Source organism: Suillus bovinus, assembly GCF_016758785.1.
Source record: "Suillus bovinus strain UH-Sbo-P2 chromosome Unknown EDB93scaffold_15, whole genome shotgun sequence".
NCBI classification, from domain to species: domain Eukaryota; kingdom Fungi; phylum Basidiomycota; class Agaricomycetes; order Boletales; family Suillaceae; genus Suillus; species Suillus bovinus.
The window spans coordinates 154443-169511 of NW_024542071.1; the positions used below are offsets into that span (position 1 = coordinate 154443).

Sequence of the window (15069 nt, forward strand, 5' to 3'; positions counted from 1 at the left end):
AGATCCCAATCCTAGAGAAACAGAGATAAAAGAAATAGATCCCAAACTTAAAAGAAATAGATCCCAGACAAAATGAAATAGATCCCAATCCTAGAGAAACAGATAGAGAGATAGAGACAGAGACACATGCACACAAACACAAACACTCAGAAAAACAAGAGATTTCTCAAAACAAATAACCAGGCCTTGCAGGTTGTTGAGCACAGTGAGCTCAATGGCTCCTACTGTCTCATCAATGTATCTGATAATATTGAACAACTCTTCATGGTTGTTGCTGTTACGACTTGGATGGTATCTGTTGGCGACGCTCAAACAGAGCTTGTGTCGTCAACGGTCTGTGGACGTCCTTGGGCTAGCCCAAGGTTAGGGGTCGTACTTGGCGTGTCTTCGGCAAGTACGATTTGACGCCTATGTCCAAATCGGGTAGCTTATGTCACGCGGGTGCGAGACAATAAGCTATATCGGCCTAGGCTTACGACACCTGAAGGTTAATCGTAAGGATCGTCGTTTAATTAGAAGGACAGAAGTCCGACTAGTTAACAGGGGCTTTGCTCGTCGACGAAGTCGATGAGTAAAGATCGAGACTATAGGCTTATCCGCGATGAGCAGATAAGAAGATAGAATATAGACTGCTGGCGAGGCAGAAGAATCACTCTGGTGAGAGTAGGAGGTCAAGAACCAAGTAGATTCAAGTTAGGGAATATGGTACATGGTAGCGAGTTTATATAGAGGACAGGGGACGTATTAGTGGATGATAACTCGTACTACCGGGAGAGGCAATCGGTAAAGGGTAAGACCATAATAGGAAGGCACGTTCGATCTAGGTAGAACGTGCTGGATAAGAAAGTGAGTCAAAGATCAGAAATGAGAAATGAACCATGCAGGGGCACGATCGTGCAACTGCGGGTCTAAGTATAAGTCGCATGTGCGACTGCGCATCGAGTCAGAGATCAAGAAAGGAAAATAGGGCAAAGGGGATGCGTCATGCATCGTGTCATAGTTTACCGTCCAGACGGTAAGGGTCAGGAGACTGTCCGCAGGATCAGTCAGGTGGTGAAACGGAGCATGGGTATGCTTCGTCAGCGAAGGGATCCGGCCAAATGTACTGGCTTTGCTGAAGTGACAGGTAGAGGGCGAAAGGGAATGCGAGGATGACGAGGATGACAAGAGTAAGGTCCGGGTAAGGGTATGATGCGAGGGCTGATACGAGGAGGATCAGGAGAAAAATAGTAGGGGCCCAAGCATCTAGATGTTCTTGTAACAGTTGCTGATGCTGATCACACACAAACCTCACTCGCAATTTTATTAAGGGTGACTCTGGGAGTCTGATTGATTGCATTTCAGGCCAAAACAGAGGTCCTTATATAGACGAATCTATGTGGCTGTGCTAATTTACTCCCACGTACCTAGGTATATTCAATTTTTGTTTTCTCACATATCTAGATATACTACATTATTTGTCATAGATCATAATACCCATGTGAATCGTATGTAGGTGAACATGATTTGTCAGGCTTAGTCATAGATCAGCTGACTGTGGTAAGAGAACATGGTTTACATAATATGTTGAAACTTGTTTGTATTTGGTGTTATTTAGAGACATAGCATATGTTATAAAGCAAAACCGGGTAACACATGTATTTAAAGTTTCCTGGAAGTTCCCACAAACAAACATATGCAGAAAGTATTTTTCATGGAAGCTTCAGATGCGTGAGAATCTAGCTGAGTCATCTTCGAGCCAAATAACACAAAATTCATTCCATGCAAAATTCCCGAAAAATATTCACTAACACCGCACGGTCATGCACTGGACCACTTTGGTGCAGGTCAGCGGTTGCAGCAGTACATGACTGTGCAGTCTCCTCCTGTTAATCTTAAAACTTCAACAAAGGAGCCTAAGGATTGGTCATAGTGGTACCTGTATATATTTCAAAGTTGTGGAATGAGCCAACAAGGTGTTAGTGGCCTAAAACGGATATAATCATCTATTATAATCTGGGCCCCCCCCCCCCCCCCTACAGATTTAGAGTTTGTAAGAGGGTAAAGAAAATAATGTGTAGGAATTTCATCCTAAATGAACAGCGGCATCACAGCAGCATTGCCTTAAATGGAATTTTTTATTCTATTATATTAGGGATCCTCACACCTGGGAGCTTATGGTTTATGCTTATCCATGCTTATGCTCACACCCCCCAATACTATCCAATTTGTACGTGGGTGTAAACAAACCAAAATAAGTCACATGCGCTGCTGTGTCAGCTAAGTGCTCTCCAGTGCCCCCTCTGCCAGTGTTAATGCCATGAGAAAGAAGGTTCTGCCACCCCCTCCTATTCCTGATGTCCACTGGTCCGAGAATATGACATGGACCTTGCTGTCAGAGGTCGAGAAAGATGAGAATAGGCTTGTTTTGCTCAGGAAGTGGGACAAGAAGGAGGTAAGTACTATCCAGCTTCAGATTCAGTTCTGGATTTGCCAGGGTATGGAGAACCATGGACAACATATATGCATGCAGATACTGCTCATGGAGAGAAATTCGTGCCATAGGAAGTTATACTACACTGCTACTGATCGATGAGTGGCACTACTATTGTATTACATAATCTACGGTGGCTGCGCAACTGGGGGGTGTAAGCATAGTAAGCACGGATAAGCATAAACCGTAAGCTCCCAGGTGTGAGGATCCCTATATTCTACTCCGCATTATTCAGGCCTACGGATAGTCATCCAGTGAACAATAGATGTAAGATATTTCGCAAATATGTTCCGCATATTATCCCCCAGTCAATCTGGCAATGTCTCAGGTGTTAGTAGGGCAGTAAAAAAGATTCTCTAATCCGCTAAGTTATCTATTTTTGCAAAACTATGATGACTTGGAAAAAAATTCACGAAGTTCATCATATTTAGTCTATTTTTGTATCGGAGGGTTGCCGAACTGACTCTAAGTTAAATCTCCAAGTGCTCCACAAGATCAAGTACCATCATGATAGTGCGGCTCCACGGTCACCTTCAATTTGGTACGCAATACCAATAGTGATGTCACACTCACAATAATGCATCTTAATAGCTGCGAGTATGCTGTGGAGCTGCACGTCCCTTGCTTTGCAACAATTCGCACTTTTCACTTATGTCCTATCCTTATTACCAGTCAACTCTACACGGATGGGGAAGCAACCAAGCAAGTCGATTGCCTGAGCGCTGTGGATCTTATTGACTTAGAGAACAGTTACGATTTGGCCGTCCTCCCTCCATTCAGTTTCAACCACAGCCTTCTTGTAAGTTCTACATCTGATATGTTTTTCGTAGGAACTCACTAGTCAAGCGTAGGGGGCGGATATGATTATTTCAGAGCACACGCACCACACATTGACCCGTAAGAACAACCACATCTCCGAGTCACTCCAAAGCATGGTCACTTACACTCACTCTATCTCAGTACGATCTTCAATCAGGTCTATAGCAAATTATCTAGTGCCAACATAACTCCCGTGGGTACAGGTATCAATGAGGCTCGTACATGGCATCGATGGGTATATGGTGGTCTTGTAAGGCATATTTTCTATCGACTCTACTAATATTTAATGAGATAAATACATCACCAGTGTGCAATCAATGTGCTGACTTCCCAGGAAATCGGATATGCCTCGGCCTACGAAGCATACCGAGTCTGGATCCATAACAACGTGCTTTATGAGCCTCTCTGCGCAGAAATTGAGCGCCAACGAGAAGCATATATAGGACTTGCCATTGCAGAAGGTACCAATTCTCGATAGTATCTTCTTCCTCACGACCCACAATATTTGTTATCCAGCCATCAAGATGTATATCATCTCAGGCCTGGCTGATGCGGACGGTTGTATGCCAGCGTGCGAAGCTGCAGCAGCGACTGCATCGCATATATTCGATGAAGTTAGTATCCGTGTGTTTGATCTTCTGGACAGCTATTACATGGGCTGTTGACTTATCGCACCCCACACTGACACAATGCTATCATAGAATCTGTCGGGTCCCGTCGGAGGTGATGTAGGCGCAGGGATGGGGTACAACAGTCGAATGGATGTTGGCACATATGGTTCGGGATTCGGAACGCCCAGGATGACAGGTTCTAGCGTGGGTGGTTGGGTTGACCCACATGCCATCGACTATGAAGCCCCATACTTTGGCCAGAGGATTGAGAGACACAGGCGACTCTCGATGCCAGCCCCATCTGACGCTACAGGAGCATATAGCCCTAGAGCCGGAACTGTTATGCGTGGAACTGTGGGCTCACCTTACTTGGGCACTTCGCCTGGTATGGGCATGGGGGTAAACCCTGCAATATATGGTGCTAGGAGCTCTCGGGCGGGCGGGAATGGAATCACAGAGATGCACGGAGGTGTTTACCCTACCTATGGTAATGGGTCTTCTGTGTATGGAGGGGCATCTCCAGTACATGTGCCACCCATTTACGACCCGTCTTTAGCATACAGCAACACCCCAAACGTGACAACGGTGTCAGCCCATCCAGGCACGACGACTATCATTCAGTTGCCCAGAAGACGCCACAGGTCATCTAGCAGACATCATGATAGATATAATAACAGACGTGCGCGAAGTGCCGAGCCCGACATGAATACATATACTAACACATCAATGGGCTATCCTGGACTGACACGAAATGTAGGATATGGTTACCCAGGACATAGCGGCATATACCGATACTAATGCGCTTCAGACTATGTTGTGTATCCTAAAACAAAACATTCTCAACAGTACTTGTAGATAGACTTGGAATCGATATATCCTGACATATGACACTAGTTCTCGTTCACTTACGAAGATATATATCGTCTGACCAACTGGACCACTTCTCGGCAGCTTCGAGCAATAGTTTCCCCTTCTGTCTCGCAGATTCCAAGGAGACCCTATGCAAAGGGAGGCGCACTGGGGGTTCATCCAAATAAGACAATTTGTAGATCATTTCTGCAAGCTTGGCCGGATCGCCGTCAAAATGTGTCTCCTCGATGTGAGGACATAGATCTCGGAATATGCGCGAAGGGAGTGATGCATTGGATGCGTAAGCGGGGTGAACAGGTTCTTCCACGCGGTTTTGGACTACCGATGTACGAAACAGAGCTGGCTCGATGAGAGTGATCTTTGTCGAGATAAATTACTGTCCAACACCGGAATGCATTCGACTTACTTTGATGTGCCACTCTGGGTCAAGTTCGCTGATATACCCTTCCGACAAACACTCCAAAGCTAATAATGCCCAGTTGGAGTTCGAAACCGTAAGATGAAATTGAGAGCCTACCCACCAGCTTTGCTATTATTTAAATGTCAGCCTACAGGATAAACTGTGCAAAATATGTGAACTTACGCTGAAGCATAATGTGTAGAGCCAGGCTGTGGAATCATGGCTGTCCGGGAAGACACGTTCAATAATCGCCCGCCCATTGGACGATTCACGTCCCTGAAGCATCGTATAGCTTCACGCATGACATTTTCTGCGCCCCAGAGCAACACATCGAACATCTCTCGTGCTGCCTTGTGAGGTATACCTTCAGCTTCTGATACAATATAGTACCCTGCATTGTTCAGCACGATGTCGATACGATTAAAGTGCGAGAGGGCCTCATTGAATGCCGCGGTAATCGAAGGGGTATCTGTCACATCGAGCGGGAAAACAGCGAGGCGGGAGGAGGGATATTTAGCAGTGAGGTCTTCCAACATCGAGAGCTTGCGTAGGGTGGCGAATACGTTGTCCCCTTTGCTCAAAGCGTATTCAGCAACCTTTCGCCCTAAACCTGTCGATGCACCAGTGACTGCAGAGAAAGTTGTTAGCTTTGTTTCCTGGTCAGTAGTAGAAACAGATAAACCAAACCAAACTTTCGGGGAGGACATTGTTGAATATTATCTGATGGCGTATTTCCAAGCTCTGAGCTTGGAATCAATCTGCGGAAAATGGATATGAGGATGCACTCATGGTAATCACAAAACTGAGCCTTATGAAGAATTAGAGGGATGTTACACCGGCGTCCACCTGATAGAGCGTGAATAGTAGATATCGGCTGCGACGTCAACTATGAGAATATCAGCCTCAGGACAACTGGGATGCTCAATTCTAGAACGTCGTTGTTGTTTGGGACCCGAGCTAGTGCCGTAAAGCTGAAGCGAATCGAAGTGGAAATTGAGTGCACATCGTTGCAGTCGAAGGGCGCTTCACACCGCTTCGCGAAGTCAGCTCGCTAGATTTCCCATTTTGAGCTTGCTCGAGCACATGACTCATCATAAATTGCTTCGGTCTACCAAAGCTAAAGTTTAAGCACTTCCCTGTGCAGGACAGGATTAGCGAGGGTCAATGGTGCTTGGGTCCCAAACGATAACAATATCTTAGGATTGAGCATCCTGCAAGGACTCATGCAAACTGTACATGTCGAAAATTAGCGCATGGAGAAGCTTACAAAATTATGCTCGCCCCTGGCTATTTTCCTCGTCAAGATATACATCATCTGACCAACTACCGTAATCTTCGACAGCTTGTAACAACTTTTGGCCCTTGATCTTTACCGCTTCCAAAGCCGTTCTGTGCAACGGGAGATAAAACGGGGGATCATCTAGTTGCACGAGCCTGTACATCTGCAGTGCGAACTTGTAGATGTCTCCGTCTGAAAAACGTTCAGCTCCTGGATATATGCTGCGGTACTGTCTGGAAGGTAAATTTGGATCAGAGTACGCAGGATGAACTGGTACGAGAACATTGGTCCAGGGTGCGGCAGTACGGAAACGAGCGGGCTGAAGAACAGTGATCTGTGGATGATGAATTCGAGTTTGAAATTAATATCGTGCGTAGAACACACCTTAATATTCCATTCTGGATCCAACTCAGCAGCATACCCTTCCGAAAGAGATTCAAGGGCTGTTTACGATTGAATATTTTGAATCAAGGATATGTGAACTGTATATACCTGCTTTACTATGCAAATGTCAGTAAAAACAATGAGCGAGAAGGCGTCACGTACGCTGCGGCGTAATGCGCTACTCCTGGAACAACTCGCAGGACTGTGCGAGATGACATTTGCAAGAGGCGTCCCCCAGGAGGTTGGTTGAAATCTCTAAATGTTGTCACGGCTTCTTTTGTGACATTTGCGGCACCCCAAAACAATGTATCGAACAAGAGCTTTGCGTCGTCATCAGGCATGCCTTCCGCTTCACCGATTATGCACATTCCCGCATTGTTGAATACAACGTCAATGCGGCCAAACGTCTCGCGCGCTTTGAGAAAAGCGGTACTGATATCAGAAGGAACTGTGACGTCCAGAGGTAAGATGAGAAGCCGATTCTGTGGGTACACATTTGCGAGGTCATCTAGCATAGCAGGTTTTCGCAAAGTCGCAACAACATTATCTCCTTTCTGAAGCATGACTTCGGTAACTGCTCGACCAAAACCCGAAGACGCCCCAGTGACTAGCAATGACGATAAGCATTTTTAGGCCATCGAGATATTCCTCGCTTACCAAACCACACCTTCGAATTTGATGATGCCATAGTGGACATAACCCGCCTTGACAAGGAATAGCAGGCCAGCTTATAATTCTCTGAAACTGATGACTGCTGGACACGGTATCAAGGCTTGGCTTTGGTTGCGACATGCATTAATTTAATCTCGACAGTGGCGTCGCAAGAATGACAATGCTGGGAATCATGTGGTGGGAATGTTCCAACACTTGAGCCCCGTACAATGGAGGAACACGCGCACGGGAATCTGTGGGAGTCCGTGGTGTCAGCATCTGGGAATAGTGCTTACCTCTAAATTCACCGAAGTAGCAAGAAATGGCGGTCCGAAAAGCCCTATCATGCAAACTTGACAGCGATACTAAGCTCCCTGCAGGACTCGGAAGACACGTCATGTCGCACATCCTAGTATTAGTACCTAACAAGTTCAAGCGAGATCCAACTTGAGCGAATAAAGACATTATAACTTACAACGTGCCCGACTCAACATTGACAGAAAAATTTATGAGCTCACATGGCTCGAGTCCCAGTTGAATTCGAAGAGCCTGAGAGCAAGAGCGCGTCCCCATAGCTCACGTAATTCTGAGTGACTTCCTGAACTCCGCCCGTGCGCTCAACTCCGACTCGATATACATCTCCTTCCGCGATGAAACCATACTCGGCATCTCTTGGAATCATACATTGGGTAGGAAGCAATTTTCACGCGTTTTACATCAGGTTATAAGTACTAGGTAATGCAACTTTATCACGCTTCCACTTAACTCGTGTTTTTCTAATTTTACCAAGGCTTACACCTCGTCTATCCGTCGCCTACGTTCGAGAAGCTGATCCCTCGAAGTGCATCATTGAAGAACCATGCCTAAGTTGATATGCTACTTTCACGAAGTTTATACCGAAGAGCTCCCCCCCCGGAGCGGGTCAATTTGTTCTTTGAGAGGCGGGGATTGGAGACATCCTGTAACTCTTTGCGGCAAATATCACCTTCAACATTAAGCCGCCTGTCAATCCATGACAGTCTCTCCGCATATACGTCGCCACCGTTATAAACCGTATCTGGCCTAATCAAATAAACAAGATCAAAAATAACTGCCAACTTACAGACCCTCGCTGACGCAGTCATCGGCCCTTGATATCGCTTCTCTGGAACAAGATTCGCATTTCCCGATGTTTTTAGAAATGTTGTAATCGATGTATGTTAGACACATGGATCTCCGTTACCTGCTGATCTCTGTTTGACGGCACTACTAGACATGGCAGCCAGTCATCTGATGCTCACAGCTGCAAAGTCATAGAAATCAGTTTACAACACTCCTACTGAAATTATGCTGGTGAAATCTATGGCAACGTGCGTTATCCGCTGCCTTTCATGTCTTGATTTCGACTCACGTACGTACTAATTCACATCGAGCGGTGTTCGGCACACTTCAATCAACCAGAGCCGCGTAGACATCACATAAGCGGGCACGACTTGCTTTATCTGCTTGTCTTTGGCCAATCAATGGCGCAGATATAATGGATCACATCATGCTCCAGAGGAAATATTTGACATATCCATCGGAGTTCCAGGCAAAAGGTGCTGGACATACTGGTCGAGTGCATCAAGACGGATGGTTGAGCGAGATGTATTTCAAACTTGCAAACTCCTGCGGGAGCCCTTGCTCGTTAGCTGAAACCTTATTTTCCTATCGAATTGCAAACCACTGACATGGTTACTGGCCTTTTATGTTCTGAATGGGCGCCGAGAGCAGAAAGCAAGCCCTCCATCTAGCACGTCTTACGGTGATGTCAGGAGGCGAGATTGATCCAGTGTCACGGGAATCAGTGACTGTGGGAACTTGGAAGTCTCGTGCATGTCGTGGCAGCGGCAGGTGGTTGCTGTAATGATGCTAGATCGCTCTGGGTTGCTCCATTATGTTACTGCGTGGTATGAGAGTTGGCAAGCGGAGAAGAGCTTGCAGCTCGTTCACTTGTTGCGTGATACCTCCTCTGTTTCAAGGTAACAAGGAATTTGAAAAGAAACCCCACTGTTGGCGAGACCTCGACTATTGGCTGTAACTTGGTCAAGCCTGTTGTACATGTCCACCTTTACCATTACGCCAAAAGGCGGTGATATTGAAAGCTTATTGTGTTTCAGTAATATATCGCGGACAGTATTTATATAGCCTCACACAACTGAATATTGAATTTTGAATGTCTGATCCATTCATTTTGACTGCATAGCATGCTTGTAGCATGCCAGAGACGAATGATCGAGCCCATCTGAGAGGATTGGACACCAGATTTGCTCAGTTGCTCCGCGTGATATCGAGGACTATCAACATATTGAGATCACTTGCATCAATACGATGCGAGACATTATCGAAAATGTTCCTCTAATTTCCTTCTGTTTTAGCATTGAATAACGCCCGTCTGATGTACATAGGCCTCCGCCCTGACCTCTCGTTTTGTGGTAGTAACTTCACTGATATCCGTCCCGACCCGCCTTTCGTCGATGTTAGGAAATACTTCGTAACGTGACAGTAAACTTATTCTCAATAACTTCATCAATTGGGTCTCTTGGAAGTGGGTTGACAATAAAGTTCTAGAATACATGAAGGCGTGTGAAGATGTTTTGTTGCCTCTGAAAGCAATTCAAGGAAGGCTTTGTGATCAGCACTGGTAGTACCACGATGATACTGAACAGGAAGATGGCTATGATCAGGACATTAATTAGTGAAAGATTGTCGCCTTTCATCAATGAAGGACTCGCTTCCTTGCACTCCATCCTCTCAAGGAGTGCAAGTGCATAAATATCAACAACAATGACCTGTACCACCGGTCACTGTGTGCATGAGAGCGAACGCATGCTGCTGAAATGGGCCTTCATTCAATACAACACTCCCAAGATTGATCAGTTGATTAAAACAATAAACCAAACTCAGGAATGTTATGTCGAATGAAGTTTCAACTAATACTCCTTTCTAGGTTCCTAGGTATTCTTCGTGCGGAATATCAGCTTTAGGGCAAATAGGAACACGAAATACGAGAAGCGGCCATACCCATGGCAAGGCATAGACAGTATCAGTACACAGATAATCAACACCGAAGACATGTTTTAGTTACATCAACTAAGTTGCCCTTCTGCGTGAATCAGCAACGCCTTCAATGGGTTTTACCCCTACCATCCTCTCGACCGCAGCCTAAAACCATTGATGCAGAATTAATTTGAAATCGCTTCAGCCGGATAGCTCCCACTAACCTGAGCTTGTGCCCAGTCTAAGGCTTCGTCATCGTCGTCTTCTTCAACTGGCCTGATAATGTCTTCGTTCCCAGCTCCAAGACCCCACCCACCCCCACGCTGGTGGTACGGCTTTGTCAGCCCCTTATCAATCCCCCCAATTTTCGGAGTCTCTCCACCCTCTTCCTCTTCCTGCCGCTCATCTGTCTGTGCGGGCATCGTTGCCCACCCACCGACAATCCCAAGTACACTCGCCGCCCCGGAGGAACCAATTCGCCCTCGTCGATCACGTGGGCGCCCAGCAGACAGGAAACTGGGTGTGGCTGCCCGAGGTGCGAGACCTTGTCCATGCGAAAGCCGCTGCTGGTTTGAGACTAGGCGGAGCAGAGACTCGATTGCTGCCTCGCCTGCCGAAGGCTGCATAACAGGTGCGTGTAGTGAAAGGGGTGGAGAGGGAGAGCGGACGCGCCGCTCAGATGTAAGGACTAACAACCTAGTGAAGATATCACAAGGAATTTGATTTAAGATTTAATAAGGTACACACATCTGCTGTAATCTCGGTTGGCGGAAGGGACTTAACCGTGCGAGCATGTCTTTCCCAAAAGGAGGGGACAGCAGATTCTGTAGACGGCCATGCACAGGAAGCACGACACGATCACGAAACGCACATAAAGCAACGCTGCGAACATCAATCGTCGGAGATAGCGAAGATAGCGTTAATGAGCCATTCAGTTTACTGCCTTGTCGCGTAGGCGAAGAGGTCCGATGCTGTTTTTGCGTACGATGCAACGAAGTCAGTAAAGGATCGGTTTGCAATGGTAATAAGACCTAAAATATGAGCTTAGAACAGAAGCATGAGCCATGATCGGGGGCAAGAGAGCTAACCCCTTCGACATATGGGAGTATTTGGTCCCAGAAAAAGGCCCAGATTTCAGTGACACGGCCCAGTAGTATTTCGTCTGAAATATTAGAGAGCTTGGCGTTGAGAGTGACCATGCCTGCTGCAATGAGTTCGCGCGCGTCCGTTTCGAGAGTCGCCAAGGTTTTCGAAGGGGATACAGCTAGTACGGTTTGGATATGCCGCCGTACAAGGGCGTTGAGGTCTTCTCTGTATATACTTAGACTGTGCAGAGCAGGTGATCGCGCAACAAACGCACATGGGTATGCGTAATGGCTCCTCATTGAACAGGGGAAGGACATGCACATGTAGTGTGCGCCAGGGATTGTCCTTGTCCGTCATACCCACACTTGACGCGCTGGAATGAATTGTAGGAGCAATTGCAATACCGCCACTGGATGGCGAGGTTGATGGTGCGAGTGCGAGAGGAGGTGCAACAGGACCTGTGGATAATGAGGGGGCAATGCTGGGATTAAGACCTGCGAGGGTCCCGAGGCGGTGCATTTCTCGTGAAACGAGCTTTGCATCATAAGTCCGAGTAGAAGAGGGCTAAGGTAGCGAACGTCAAATATTGTATTGGGTGATGCATGGGAGGCATACTTTCGAGGGAGATGTATGCGATTTGAGGGTATTCGAAGATGCAACAGAAGCCATTATCGGGAATTGGGAGGCTGCAGCTTCAACGCGAGAATGGGAATGCAACTGGTCGCTGTGCTTGAGGTGCTTCGAAGGAGATAGAGTGGTATTCCTGGGGTTACTTAGCAGTAAGTTGGTGACGGACCTTATGAATCAACTAGCAACTGTGGATCGTTTACGACAATCAAGACTTGATGGCTGTGCAACTGAGCGATGAGGAAGACGCTTAGTCAGCATGAGTCGCGATGACTCTGAAAAGCGCCCGCTCACTGTGAGCGGCAACGAGCGGAGGAGCGCCAATATTTATTATTAAGGAAATCTTCGTTACCTCCAAAAAATAATTGCACACATCACGTGAACGTGATATCATACCGACGTCAGTCCGTGATGCCCCTAGTCCATGACGCCCCTCTAGTGTGTAGAGTATATAAAGCGTCCCCTAGGGGGTGATGTCCATAATCCAGTTCTCTCACTTGTTCAACAAACAAAATCATGTCCGGTACATCTTTTCCACATTTTCAGTCGTCCCCTTCCGATGCTTACGAGTTCTTTGTGTTTCAGGAACCAGCAGAACACACCAAAGACACAGCGCGCGTTGTTGCTGGCTTGAAAGCGGCTGTCCACAACCCTAATGTATCGGAAGAGGCCAAGGAGAACGCCATGAAACGTCTTGAAGAGATGGGTCAAGTCAGCAGAACCCATCACGCCAACGCAGACAAAGGCTACTCAGTCCGCAGCGTCCGAGGCACATGAGAAGCATGTTCTTCGGGGCTATAAAGCAGCAACTTCTAGTACGTCTGTTGTTTGCGAGGATGCACCGTCTTGCTGATTCGTGCAGATCCCAATGTATCCGAGGAAGCCAAGCAACACGCCAGAGAAGTGTTGGAGGCTGCTGGTATCCAGCACAAGCTTGATGCACATTCAGAAGAGGAACACCAGCATCGTGTCATTGCTGGATACAAGGCGGCCATTCATAGTAAGCTCTGCTCCCGTTCTACGCAACACCTTCTAATCGTGTGCCTCTCCAGATCCAAATGTTTCAGCTGCAGCCAAGCAGCATGCCAGAGAGTTTCTTGCAGACAGTGGGGTTACCAATCTGGATTGATTGAAAAGAAGTTGCACGGGAAGATTATCTTTTACTCACATCCATCGTCATTGCATTAATGGTATCATTATGATCGTCTACTGTTACTTACGTTGAGAGCTCCTCGAGCCGAGTCAAAACTTTGTCTACTCTGTCCTCCAAGCCTTGCACATTCCCTGCAACGGTCCCCTTGTTGGCTTCTAAACTGGTTTCCACGTCTCCGACGGCATTTTTGAGAGCTTCAAGGGCATCCCTTGTCTTACGCTGCTCTTCTTCGAGCGCTGCTATCGTTCCCTGAAACTCACCCGCAGATGCATGCAACGCAGAGAGGGTACGCAAACGAGTCAAAATATGCGGGATGTGAGGAAGCGAAGGAGCTAGACGTGTTAACAGTGGGAGGAGCGCATCCTGAGTTGCGGTGCCAGAAATAATGGATGTACCCCCAGGCTGCTGCGATTGGCGCTTTTGTGACTGTGCGGTAGATACTCGTTCAAGGTCAGACAACAGAAGTTTCAGTCGACGGGAGATGGAGTCAATATGCCGTGGTTGAGTCAAAAGCATCAGTTGCGAGTTCAAACGCGTGAGCATAGGAAGAAGCGGTGGAGTAATCGGGGTAGACTGAATACTGGTCAACAATGTCCTGCCCCTTCACATACAAAAATGCATACCTCGTCCAAAGTCGCGCCCACGGAGCCCACTAGTCTCTCTAACTCCCCGACTCGTTTGTCCATTTCAGCAATGCCCCGAACTTCCGGTACTCCCTGCACTTTCGACTCCTTTGCCTCGCCATCCGCACTGGGCTGTTCCACGTCTTCTTTACTGTCTTCCTTGCCACCATCGCCAAGGACAACACCGACTAACCTCCCTCTCCCCTCACGCCCCATTCGGACTTTCTCTAGCCGTCTGCGCACGTCTACTAATCCCCTTATCATCTCACCAGCATCGACACCCTCGGCTTTAAGTGCAGGATTGGACGGATCGGCAACCTCACCCTCCAGAGCAGCAAGCTCAGCTTGCAGTGCTCGCAGGCGCGCAGGAAGAGGTCGCCTACTCGGCGATGGCGAACGTGATGGTGAGGATGTCGGCGACGGGGGATATGCAAAGCGTGATTCCTGGCCTGAGGTATAGTCAGATACTGGTAATCCGATACGCAGTATACATGTTTAAGAGGAATGCAACGCACGACGTCGTTCGGCTCTCCGAAAGTGTTTGCTCGCATCTTCCGCGCTGATCAAGTTGCTGTCATCGAGTTCTTCTTTCGAGGTATCCGCACCCCGCTGGGCGCGTATCCGTGGACCTGAGGGTTCGTCAGAATCCGAATCTCCTCTCTGAGAGAGATCAGTTGTTCGTCGGTAGCATTTTAGGAACATGACGAGCACGAACATTGGTTTCAGATGAGGGAAACACGTCCTCCGTTTCATAGACATCTGGTGCAGTGTCCTGTCATCAAGCAATAAACAGAGGTATTACAGGAATAGTAGCGATTATACGCACAATGTCAGGGAGATTTGCATATTTGTTCGCGCTCATCGTCCGCGTCAGTGTTCAAACATTCACACTTTGTGCAGAGTTGCGGCAAAGAGAATAACTGGACGCGTCCATGTCAGACGCCGTGGGAACACTCGATTGCAGAAATGGACCAAAAAGCGTCACCTGAGCGATTCGAACACTCGCGGGCAAAGCCCAACCGCTTAGCTATGAATAGCAGGCGATCCCGTTAACCACTCCGGCAAAGTGACTTGT

At 47.4% G+C, this 15069-nt stretch overlaps 6 protein-coding genes and 1 non-coding gene across 7 annotated transcripts; 2 read left to right on the top strand and 5 right to left on the bottom strand.

Moving 5' to 3' along the window:
• Nucleotides 1-2299: 2299 nt before the first annotated feature.
• Nucleotides 2300-4553, top strand: EDB93DRAFT_1248563 (uncharacterized protein; the record flags this gene model as incomplete). Its single annotated transcript, XM_041452736.1, has 8 exons — nt 2300-2434; nt 3224-3272; nt 3325-3370; nt 3434-3542; nt 3600-3753; nt 3809-3906; nt 3994-4406; nt 4460-4553. The coding sequence occupies 8 exons, from the start codon at nt 2300-2302 to the stop codon at nt 4551-4553; spliced, it is 1098 nt and encodes a 365-aa protein (XP_041309516.1).
• Nucleotides 4554-4752: 199 nt separating this feature from the next.
• On the bottom strand, nt 4753-5969 carry EDB93DRAFT_208120 (uncharacterized protein). The gene is made up of 4 exons (XM_041455702.1): nt 5357-5969; nt 5295-5302; nt 5180-5238; nt 4753-5131 (listed from the first exon to the last, which is right to left on the bottom strand). The coding sequence occupies exons 1-4, from the start codon at nt 5878-5880 to the stop codon at nt 4805-4807; spliced, it is 918 nt and encodes a 305-aa protein (XP_041309517.1). The 5' UTR covers nt 5881-5969; the 3' UTR covers nt 4753-4804.
• Nucleotides 5970-6403: 434 nt separating this feature from the next.
• Nucleotides 6404-7680, bottom strand: EDB93DRAFT_208203 (uncharacterized protein). Its single transcript, XM_041455703.1, has 5 exons — nt 7494-7680; nt 6999-7443; nt 6945-6952; nt 6837-6895; nt 6404-6786 (listed from the first exon to the last, which is right to left on the bottom strand). The coding sequence occupies exons 1-5, from the start codon at nt 7531-7533 to the stop codon at nt 6445-6447; spliced, it is 894 nt and encodes a 297-aa protein (XP_041309518.1). The 5' UTR covers nt 7534-7680; the 3' UTR covers nt 6404-6444.
• Nucleotides 7681-10393: 2713 nt separating this feature from the next.
• EDB93DRAFT_1270387 (HbrB-like-domain-containing protein) lies at nt 10394-12260 on the bottom strand (the record flags this gene model as incomplete). Its single annotated transcript, XM_041454315.1, has 6 exons — nt 10394-10670; nt 10730-11201; nt 11253-11536; nt 11594-11816; nt 11866-12155; nt 12207-12260. 6 exons carry the CDS (start codon nt 12258-12260, stop codon nt 10599-10601), a joined length of 1395 nt encoding a protein of 464 aa, XP_041309519.1. The 3' UTR covers nt 10394-10598.
• Nucleotides 12261-12734: 474 nt separating this feature from the next.
• On the top strand, nt 12735-13347 carry EDB93DRAFT_1081878 (Conidiation protein 6-domain-containing protein; the record flags this gene model as incomplete). The annotated part of the gene is given in 4 exon segments (XM_041445657.1): nt 12735-12971; nt 12988-13033; nt 13081-13218; nt 13271-13347. The coding sequence occupies 4 exon segments, from the start codon at nt 12735-12737 to the stop codon at nt 13345-13347; spliced, it is 498 nt and encodes a 165-aa protein (XP_041309520.1).
• An 87-nt stretch (nt 13348-13434) lies between these two features.
• EDB93DRAFT_1102489 (Dynamitin-domain-containing protein) lies at nt 13435-14856 on the bottom strand (the record flags this gene model as incomplete). Its single annotated transcript, XM_041447219.1, has 5 exons — nt 13435-13944; nt 13995-14461; nt 14510-14654; nt 14710-14766; nt 14821-14856. 5 exons carry the CDS (start codon nt 14854-14856, stop codon nt 13435-13437), a joined length of 1215 nt encoding a protein of 404 aa, XP_041309521.1.
• A 117-nt stretch (nt 14857-14973) lies between these two features.
• On the bottom strand, nt 14974-15065 carry EDB93DRAFT_t50. Its single transcript has one exon. It is a non-coding gene; the product is annotated as a tRNA-Ser (tRNA).
• Between the last annotated feature and the right edge of the window lie 4 nt (nt 15066-15069).

Coding starts and splice junctions, on each gene's coding strand:
- EDB93DRAFT_208203 (XM_041455703.1), bottom strand. CDS start 7,533: ATGTCCACTATGGCATCATCAAATTCGAAGGTGTGGTTTG. Junction 7,444..7,493: donor AAATTCGAAGGTGTGGTTTG/GTAAGCGAGGAA, acceptor CGTCATTGCTAG/TCACTGGGGCGTCTTCGGGT. Junction 6,787..6,836: donor ATCCAGAATGGAATATTAAG/GTGTGTTCTACG, acceptor CATCATCCACAG/ATCACTGTTCTTCAGCCCGC.
- EDB93DRAFT_208120 (XM_041455702.1), bottom strand. CDS start 5,880: ATGTCCTCCCCGAAAGTTTGGTTTGGTTTATCTGTTTCTACTACTGAC. Junction 5,132..5,179: donor ACCCAGAGTGGCACATCAAA/GTAAGTCGAATG, acceptor ATCTCGACAAAG/ATCACTCTCATCGAGCCAGC.